Genomic DNA, 9,108 nt, shown 5'->3' on the forward strand with positions numbered 1-9,108 from the left:
GCTCCTTTAGTTTCATGATATATCACAGAGAAAATCAGCAGAAGCTGAATTTTAAGTACGGGTGCACTTCTTGTCTGCACATGCACTGCGGTCCCCGACGAGTATATGGATATGGCGGCCTGTCACTGGTTCACAAAAAAAAAGAAAAAGAAAAAATTCAATTAAATTTACTCAATTTGCGATGTAGGATAAGTTATCGAAGCAAAGTCCAATACTTACAGGCCAGTCAGCCGTCCCGTCTGACACCCCCGGGGTTTCAGTATTGTGTGCCTTTATCCATCCAGCCCGATATTGACGATAAGGACCCACTCAGCAGGCGCCGACATCCTCGCCAGGTGGATGCGACTTGCAGGAGATCACTCTGGAAACAAAAATGTAGCTTTTAACACAACAACTTTGAAGCGCAGGGTTGCGAAGTACGCACTTGTCTCGCTCGGCGCGGCACTCACCAGTACTCCTGCTTTGGTGTTCGGTTGTCTCATTCATGGTAGTCTCATTCATGGTTGTCTCATTCGTGGTTGTCTCATTCATTGTTGTCTCATTCATGGTTGTCTCATTCATGGTTGTCTCATTCATTGCTCCCCAACGCCCCGCTGCAGGGCTCAGCAGGCAGCTCTTCATTATCATCTTGCTCTTCTTTTTCTTCCACGCTCTTCTCTCTCTTGCCGCGTGCGACCCCGCGCTCCTCCTCCGTTCGCTTGCGAAGTTCTCGACGTTCGCGCATCTTCCTCAGCCTTTCTCTGTGCTCTTCCGGCGTCTCCTTTGCCAGGCGATTCAGTTGGTACTCGAGAGCCCTCTTCCGCCTTGCGGTGCACTGCTCGGGATTCTCGTAGTATCTTTTACGCTGGTACTCGCGGACCTTCCTCAACCTCTCCTCGCGCTCCTCCGCCGTCTCCGTTTGCATGCGGATTGCTCGACTTTCGCTCATCTTCCTCAGCCTTTCTCTGTGCTCTTCCGGCGTCTCCTTTGCCAGGCGACTCAGTTGGTACTCGAGAGCCCTCTTCCGCCTTGCGGCGCACTGCTCGGGATTCTCGTAGTCTCTTTTACGCCGGTACTCGCGGACCTTCCTCAGCCTCTCCTCGCGCTCCTCCGCCGTCTCCGTTTGCATGCGGATTGCTCGACTTTCGCTCATCTTCCTCAGCCTTTCTCTGGCGGCGCGCTGCTCGGGAGTCTCGGATTCTTCCAAGCAGCGCCGTCGGCGCCGTCTCAGAGCGCGCTGACGGCGCTCACGTTCCCGCCAGGCCTCGCGCTCTTCCGGGGACGCAGCCTCCATTTCGAGCTTCTTCCGCCGCCTGTATTCGCGCATTTTAATCCGCATGTACTCTCGGTGATCCGGTATGGAAGTGCGTTTACTTCCGCAGTAGTGGGATGATGGTCTACTGGCCTCGCTCTGTTCCGAAGTCTCGCTCTCTTGGCGGAGGCGGCGGTCGGCCTCGTCTTTTTGAAGTCGCCGCCTTCTCGCCCTTTCACGGGCTCTACTCAGCCTCTCTTCGCGTTGCTCTGGAGTCTCCCACGGCCGACCCCAGCGGTTCCTGACCGGGGGCGCTCCTCTCAGCCTAGCCGAACGCTCGCGCTGAATCTCTTGCTGAATTTTAGCCCACAAAGTACATACTAAAGTACTTTGTGTTTTAGCCGTGTCGGCGCTCTCTGCCACGAATGGCAGAGGAGGGCTTGCCCTGGGCGGTCTGGAGCGTCTGGGAGGTTGAGAGGCCGTCTCCCTGTTGTTGGCGAGCAAGACGTCGGGGCCTATTCCGAACACCCCGTGCGGTTCCTCCACATCGTCATCGTCACTGTCTGAGTCTGAGACTAGATCTACGGGAATTTCGACGGGCTGCTTCCACACTCGCCTGAGGTCGGCTCGGCCGCCATGCCAGCCCCTTGGTGGCAGACTGACGCACACGTCGTAGTGCTCCGCGCCCACCTGCCCGGCCCTCCGCAGGACGATGGGGTCGGGGCCGCGGCACAAGGTGACTTGGCGGAGCACGCCGTCCTGCACGACGGCCACGGTGCGGTTGAAGGCCTCCGCGGCCGCGCGCGCCTCCACGGCGTCGCCCCTGCCGGTCAGCATCATGTGGCGGCGGTAGGCGTCCGGGTCGGGGAAGCTCGTCAGCCGCCTGTACGCGGGCGTCCAGTACTTGAGGACGTGGTTGACGACGGCGCACCTCACCTGCTGGTGGTGCTCCTCCCCGCCCAACAGCCGGTCCGCGAGCGCACGGAAGACGCAGTTGCTGTCCTTGCGCACGGCCTTGTACCGGGCGCCGTACTCGTCAATGTGGGTACCAGGCGGGAGCTGCTGGGCGGGACCGCTGCTCTGAGAGACACTGCCTGCGTCTTCCAAGATGCAACAATCATCGTCCGACCCCTCTGACAACATGTCCTTGGCTTCGTCGAGCCCCACCGACAACTGGTCCGTCAGCTCTTGCTCCTCGGCAATGTCAACCAAGTCGATTTCCTCTGCTATCCAGACCGTGTGTGTTTCCAGGCCATCCGTTTCCGGTTCGTCCGCCCGCCCCTCCGGCGACTCGCCGATCTCAGCTCTGCCTGGCGGGTCCGCGAACTGCTCAAAGTCTCGCAGTTCCCTCAGCCTTTCCCTCGCCAGTAGTTTGGCGGCGCGCCTGGCACCTCGCCGCCGTGCAGCCACATCTCCCCCGACATCGTGATGCTCGGCAGCCTCGCTCAGGCTCAGGCTGCCTTCAGAGTCGGAAGTGCATCCGCGCGAGTTGTCGTCATACACCTCCTCGTTTAGCTGCGCGCGCTCAGAGTTCGCATCAGCCAGGGCCGGTGTTACCTGATTTTTACTGGAGTCCAGCTTGGCTAAGTCGTCTTCGCCGCCCTTCCAGCCGCCGGCCGGCAGGGTGACGCACGGGTCGTAGAGCACCGTGGGCGGCGCTCCTGTCCGGCGCAGGACGATGGGGTCGGCGTCGTTCCTCAGGGCGACCACCTCGAGCACGCCGTCGTGTACGACGGCCACGGTGCGGTAGAAGGCCTCGGCGGCCGCACGCAACTCCGTCGCGCCGCCGGGCGAGCCCTCCAGCTCCATGAACCGGAGGTACGTGTCCGGGTCGGTGAAGCGCGTCAGCGGGGCGTAGCCCGGCCAGTTGTCGACGACATGGCTCGCGACGCCGTGGCGCACCACCGGGTGGTGCTTCTCGCCGTCGAACAGTCGCTCCGCGAGCGCGCGGAAGACGCAGTTGCCGTCCTTGGGCACGGTCCTGTACACGGCGCCGTACTCGTCGGTGTAGTCACCAGGCAGGGGCTGCTCGGCGATGAGGGGGGCTACCTCCACGGCGGCCATGGTGCGGTGGGGGCCCTCCGCGGCCGCGTGCACCTCCATGGGGCCGTCGCGGGCGCCGTCCTCGTCGACGCCGGTCAGCCGGGTGTCGTTGAACCAGTTGTTGACGACGCCAGCCCACACCTTGTCATGATGGCAATCCTCACGTACGGTGATCGGGCGGAGGCCGCCGTCGTCGGCGTCCGCGAGGCCGTCGCGAAGCTCGCGCCGTTTGTCTAGCCAAACCTCGCCGCCGGCCTCTGGTGTCTCTCGTTTGACGGGCACCTTGTCCTCCGGCTCGCCGGGAGCAGGAGCACGGCCGTCCTCCTGTTCACTGCCCATGCCGCCGTCCGTCACTGACACGCACTAGACAACTAGACGTCACCAACGCCGGCGCACGCACCGCCGAGCACACGCGCGGGGAGGGCGGCTTGACTCTGACTGCGCCCGGCCCGGCGGCCCGGCCCGGCCCTGGCCCGTGGCGGGCCGTCGCGACGCTCCGCGGGGCGCGCGCGCGCGGGCCGCGGGCGCTGCGGGCGGCACTCGGCTCTGGCCCGACCAGCCCGACCGAGCCGAAGCCGAGCCGAGCGATGTGCGGGGCTGGGCGCTGAAGTGCGAGTGAGACAACGATACATGCGGGCCGGGGGGCGGCGCCGCGGGACGAGGCTCGGAAGGGGTTCTCCAAGTGGACAAGATGCAATGGCAGTCCAAAGTAGTAGAAAAGATGCAGTTGGTATACAAAGTTGTCGCCCTGCCAATTGTGTTTGGTGGACGAGCGGGAGCGGGCAACCAGACATTATAGGCGCAAAAGATAATGTGTTTTAACTTTTCACCCCTAGTCAAACATTCTGGATGAGACCCTACTATGAAAACAGAAATGTCCTTCCGATTCGGAGAAAAGGGCGGTGTACAAGGAAATAATTGGTGTCAATAAGCAAATATTATTATACAAAAATAAATAATCTACATTTATGTACATATACATTAACACGTACACAATTAATTGAGTGAACCCATGCTCTATCGGTTTCATAAAAGATTACATACAATAAGAGCAAAATTTTAAGTGCGGGGCACTTCTTGTCTCCGTATTGAAAGTACCCCACGAAGAACGACAGCCGCGTTGCGGTGCGTCCGAGAAGGACATCCAGGTGTAGTCAGCTTGGGGTGGGTACACTTTCAGGGGACGTCGTCCTGAAAGAGAAAGGAACCAACATTAAGAAATGTTGCCGATTAAGCGATTAAGCCCTGGGAAAACAAATTACAAAACTTATGCCACTGTACCGCGCTGCAGGAAAGCGTACGATAGTGCAAAATTTGTGATGGACAGAGCTGATGTCAACTTACCCCATTTTTCTGGGCCATTGGCAGTGACGTTTACCATCGACTCCGGCCCTTCTCGATCCCGGGCGTGGAGGCGTAGGGGTGGTCATATGCCTGCACAGAAAAAAAAAAAAAACACTATAAAACGCTATAAACGATATAGATATAGTATCGATGTAGGGAAGCGCACCAAATAAATTCCAACACTTACATATTGTCTTCCACTGCTTCCACGCCCCACCGACCGCGTTTCAGATTTCAGCATCCATGTCTCTGCGTGTTGCTATCCTCAGACTCGGTAGGCGCCGACATTCTCGCCGGTCGGACGGTCGCAGGAGATTACTCTGGAACAAGACGAGATCACTTTGAACACCACAACTTTGACGCTAGAGACTTGCGAAACTTTTGCCTCGCTCAGCAACGGCACTCACCTAGGCGCAAGCTCCAACGTAGTGCTCAGGTTGTCTCATCCAAAGTTGTCTCACTCATTGCTCCCCAACGCCGAACTCCTGCTCCGGTGCCTCTGGTGGTCCTGCCCCCTCTAGTGGCTCATCGGCAGCCCCCTCTAGTGGCTCCTCTTTAACCTCCGAGCTCTTCTTCTTCTTCTTCCTGTGGCGTGCCATCCTCTCCCGGCCCTTTCTCTGCCTTTCCCTGCGCTCTTCCGGCGTCTCCCCTTCTTGTGATTGCCTTCTCCACGCACGGTGGTGCCTCAGCCTGTGCTCGCGCTCCTCCGGCGTCTCATTCGCTCTGCGCTCCCTGTGTTGCTCGGCGTTTTCCCTCAGCCTTGCGTTGCGATAGTACTTCTGTTGGTAGCCGCGGATTAGTTTCAGCCTGTGCGCTCGCTGCTCCGGTGTCTCATTGAGAATTCTCTTCCGCTGGTAACTGTACAGCAGTTTCAGCCTGTGCGCTCGTTGCTCAGGTGTCTCATTGAGAATTCTCTTCCGCCGGTAACCGTACAGCAGTTTCAGCCTGTGCTGGCGCTGTTCCGGCGTCTCATTCTTGTAGGCGCGCCGCTGGCTCTCGCGCCTGCTCTGCAGTCTCGCCTCGCGCTCCTCGGGAGTCTCGCGCTCCCGGCGCTTCCGTTTGGCTTGGCGCTTTTGCTGCAGTCTCGCCTCGCGCTGCTCGGGAGTCTCGCGCTGTCGGCGCAGCCGTTGCGCCTGGCGGTTCCTCTCCAGTCTCGCCTCGCGCTCCTCGGGAGTCTCCAGGGCGCGCCGTTGCACAGCGCTGGGAGTCTCGCTCTGTTCGGAAGTCTCGCTCTGTTCGGAAGTCTCGCTCTGTCCCTCCGAAGCCCCGCTCTCTAGGGATTGTCTCCGACGCCGTGCTTCGCCCGCCTTCCTCACCCTCTCCTCGCGCTGCTCCGGAGTCTCTCTCTCCTGGCGGCGGCGTCGACTAGCTTCGCGCTTCCTTTTCAGCCTGGCCTCGCGCTCTTCCGGAGTCTCGTTTGCCACGCAGGAGCGCCGTCTGGCCTCGTCGACTGCGTTCTTCCTGGCCTGGCGCGCCTCGCGGGCCTCGCGCTGCTCGGGAGTCTCGTTTTCTCGAAGTTCCCGGCGCCGTTGGACATCGCGCTCTCTCCTCAGCCTTCTCATGCGCTCGTACGGAGTCTCGGCCACGACGTCGCTCTCAATCGTAGACACACTTTCCTCGCGTAAGCGCGCATATTTTTCGCGCTCTTTCTGCGCCCTGGCCTCGCGCTGCTCGGGTGTCTCGTTTTCTCGAAGGCGCCGTTGGGCATCCCACTCTCTCTTCAGCCTTCTCATGCGCTCGTACGGAGTCTCAGCCACGACGTCGCTCTTAATCGTAGACTTACTTTCTTCACGTAAGCGCGCATATTTTTCGCGCGCTCTCTGCGCCCTGGCCGCGCGTTGCTCTGGAGTCTCGTTTGCCCTGAGCTCACGACGCCGGTTGCTCCGATGGATATCCCACTTCTTCTTCTGCCTGGCCTTGCGCTCTTCTGGAGTTTCGGCCGTTTCTTCCCTCAACACGTCGCCGGTCTGAGGGTGTGCTTCGGGTGGCTCGTCCTTAACTGCCAGAAGGACGTCGGGGCATATCCCGAACACTCCCTGCGGTCTCTGCAGCAGGTTACCAGGGTCATCCGCTCTCTTCTTCGGTGTCTTTTTGGCCGTGCGCACGCTTCGTCTGGCTTTCTGCGGAGTTTCGGCCGCTCCTGCTGCTTCTCTCAACACGTCAGCGCCCACAAGAACGTCGGGCCCTATCCCGAACACTCCCTGGGGTTCATCAGGGACAGCCGCGTGTCCCGCTATTGCCGGACCTCCCTCGGCCTGCTTCATGAGTTCCCTGAGGTCGGCGTCGCCACCGCTCCAGCCTGACCGCGGCAGGACGACGCACACGTCGTAGTGCTCCGCGGTCGCCTGCCCGATCCTCCGCAGGACGATGGGGTCGGGGCCGTGCCCCAGGGTGAGCACCTCCAGCACGCCGCCCTTCAGGATGGCCACGGTGCGGTTGAAGGCCTCGCCGGCCGCGCGCGCCTCAGCGGCGCGGCCCGTGATGCCGGCCATCTCCATGCAGATCTGGTACGCGCACACCGTGGTCGAACGGACCAGCGACTTGTAGGTGGACTCCCAGTTGAGGAGGACGTGGCGGACGGCGGGGCCTCTCACCTGCATGTGGTGCTCCTCGCCGCCGAACAGTCGGTCCGCGAGCGCGCGGAAGACGCAGTTGCCGTCCCTGCGCACGGCCTTGTACACGGCGCCGAACTCGTCGGTCTGGTAGATACCGGGAGGCAGAGGTAGGGGCTGGACGCGGAGACCACGACCACCTTTGTCGGCCGTCTCTGACAACCCTGACAACATGTCCGTGCCTCCGACGGGCCCCTCTGACAACATGCCCGTGCCTGCGACGGGCCCCTCTGACAACAGGTCAGTGCCTGCGTCGGGCCCCTCTGACAACATGTCAGTGCATACGGCGGGCGCCTCTGACAAAAAGTCCACCTGCTCTTCCTTCACTCGAGCGTCGCTCACATCGACCTCCTCTTTGATCCAGACTGTGTGTGCTCCCATGCCCTGCTCTTGGCTCTGAATTTCCGGTTCCGGTTCGCCTTGCCCCTGCAACCCTTCACTTTCCAGTGCGAGTTGCTGTCCTGTACCAAGCAGGCAAGGCGTTAGATGGCCTTCCACCGGAGCTGCTGGTGACGGCGCAGACTGTGGCTGGGCCTCGTCTAATTCAGAGCTCGACGCAGTCGGCGCTGGTGCTTCGCGCTTCGTACGACTTCCCACGAGTTTCGGGGTTCCCAGCAGGGCGATGTCTTCTGCACCTCCACCCCAGCCGGTCGGCGGCAGGGCGATGTAGGCGTCGTAGTGCTCCTCGGGCGTCTGTCCGGTCCTGCGCAGGACGATGGGCTCGGGGTCGTCCATCAGGGCGACCACCTCGAGCACGCCGTCGTGCACGACGCCCACGGTGCGGTAAAAGGCCTCCGCGGCCGCGCGCAGCTCCGCCGCGCCGCCGCGAGCGCCGTCCTGCCCCATGTGCCGGCGGTACGCGTCCTGGTCGGGGACTCCGGTCAGCGGGGCGTAGGTCGGCCAGTTGTTGACCACGTGGTTGACAACCGAACGTCGCACCACCCGGTGGTGCGTCTCGTCATCGAACAGCCGCACGGCGAGCGCGCCGAAGACGCTGTCGGCGCCCTCACGGACGACGTGATACACCGCGCCGTACCCGTCGTGGTGGTAGGCCTGGTGGGGTTTGGCGGGTACAGTCGAATGCGCTGTGCAGCGTGCAGCAGAAGGTGTGCAGGCGGGCAGCTCGGCCGCGCCCCCGCCGACGTCGTCCTGGTCCATGTGTCGGCGGTACGCGTCCTGGTCAGCAAAGCCCGTCAGTTGGACGTAGGTCGCTCTCCGCACCTGCACTACGGCGCGGTGTAGTACGCTTCACAGTCAGTGGACACTAACACACACACACACACACCTACACACCGCGACCGCGACCTCGTCACATCTCACTCACACACACACACATCCAGCTGCTGCTGCTGGCGGCCTGCTGGCAGTGCGACTGCGCTGTCGCTGTCCGGCCGGCGGCCCGGCGTCCGCTCGAGCCGAGCCGAGCCGAAGTCGAGCCGAAGCCGAGCCGTGCCGAAGTCGTGCCGAAGCCGAGCCGAGCCGAAGCCGAGCCGAAGCCGAGCCGAGTCGAGCCACGGCCGAGCGCTAGGGGAGGGGAGGCTGGGAGGCTGTGCTGAAGTGCGAGAGAGAGAGAGAGAGAGAGAGAGAGAGAGACAACGATCGCACTCACGGCCCCGAAGACATCGTCCAGACTACAACCCACCTTTGCAAAATTTGAATGCGTGAAAAACTAATACCGCCTTTCGTTTGCTGTTTTCACAAAGATAAAGCAGTATTTTTAACAACCGTTTCATAAGCGTTACTCTGAGAACGACAACCAATCGTATGCCATATCCCCTCTCACACCTCCTTCCCCTCCCCCTTTCCCCCACCTCCGCCACGGCTACGCTAGGCCACGCCAGAGAGCGCTGAGCATGGTGCAAAAGTAAACAGAGAAGA

General features: G+C 61.2%; 2 protein-coding genes across 4 annotated transcripts; both read right to left on the bottom strand.

Annotated features, from left to right (window-relative positions):
- Positions 1–3,744, bottom strand: LOC113206742 (uncharacterized). 2 transcript variants are annotated; one of them, XM_052271152.1, is made up of 4 exons: positions 1,064–3,744; positions 450–859; positions 220–361; positions 1–125 (listed from the first exon to the last, which is right to left on the bottom strand). In XM_052271152.1, the coding sequence occupies exons 1-2, from the start codon at positions 3,611–3,613 to the stop codon at positions 569–571; spliced, it is 2,841 nt and encodes a 946-aa protein (XP_052127112.1). In that variant the 5' UTR covers positions 3,614–3,744; the 3' UTR covers positions 1–125; positions 220–361; positions 450–568. The 2 variants fall into 2 exon arrangements, with proteins under 2 accessions (XP_052127112.1, XP_026278750.1); XM_026422965.2 differs by having other exon boundaries at positions 450–3,743.
- A 115-nt stretch (positions 3,745–3,859) lies between these two features.
- Positions 3,860–8,621, bottom strand: LOC113206741 (uncharacterized). 2 transcript variants are annotated; one of them, XM_052271149.1, is made up of 5 exons: positions 8,516–8,613; positions 5,026–8,406; positions 4,806–4,938; positions 4,619–4,708; positions 3,860–4,465 (listed from the first exon to the last, which is right to left on the bottom strand). In XM_052271149.1, the coding sequence occupies exon 2, from the start codon at positions 8,386–8,388 to the stop codon at positions 5,080–5,082; it is 3,309 nt and encodes a 1,102-aa protein (XP_052127109.1). In that variant the 5' UTR covers positions 8,389–8,406; positions 8,516–8,613; the 3' UTR covers positions 3,860–4,465; positions 4,619–4,708; positions 4,806–4,938; positions 5,026–5,079. The 2 variants fall into 2 exon arrangements, with proteins under 2 accessions (XP_052127109.1, XP_026278749.1); XM_026422964.2 differs by having other exon boundaries at positions 3,861–4,465; positions 5,026–8,621.
- Positions 8,622–9,108: the final 487 nt, after the last annotated feature.

The sequence above is a fragment of the Frankliniella occidentalis genome, unplaced genomic scaffold, assembly GCF_000697945.3.
Source record: "Frankliniella occidentalis isolate FOCC.00 unplaced genomic scaffold, Focc_3.1 Scaffold151, whole genome shotgun sequence".
Classification (NCBI taxonomy): Eukaryota; Metazoa; Arthropoda; class Insecta; order Thysanoptera; family Thripidae; genus Frankliniella; species Frankliniella occidentalis.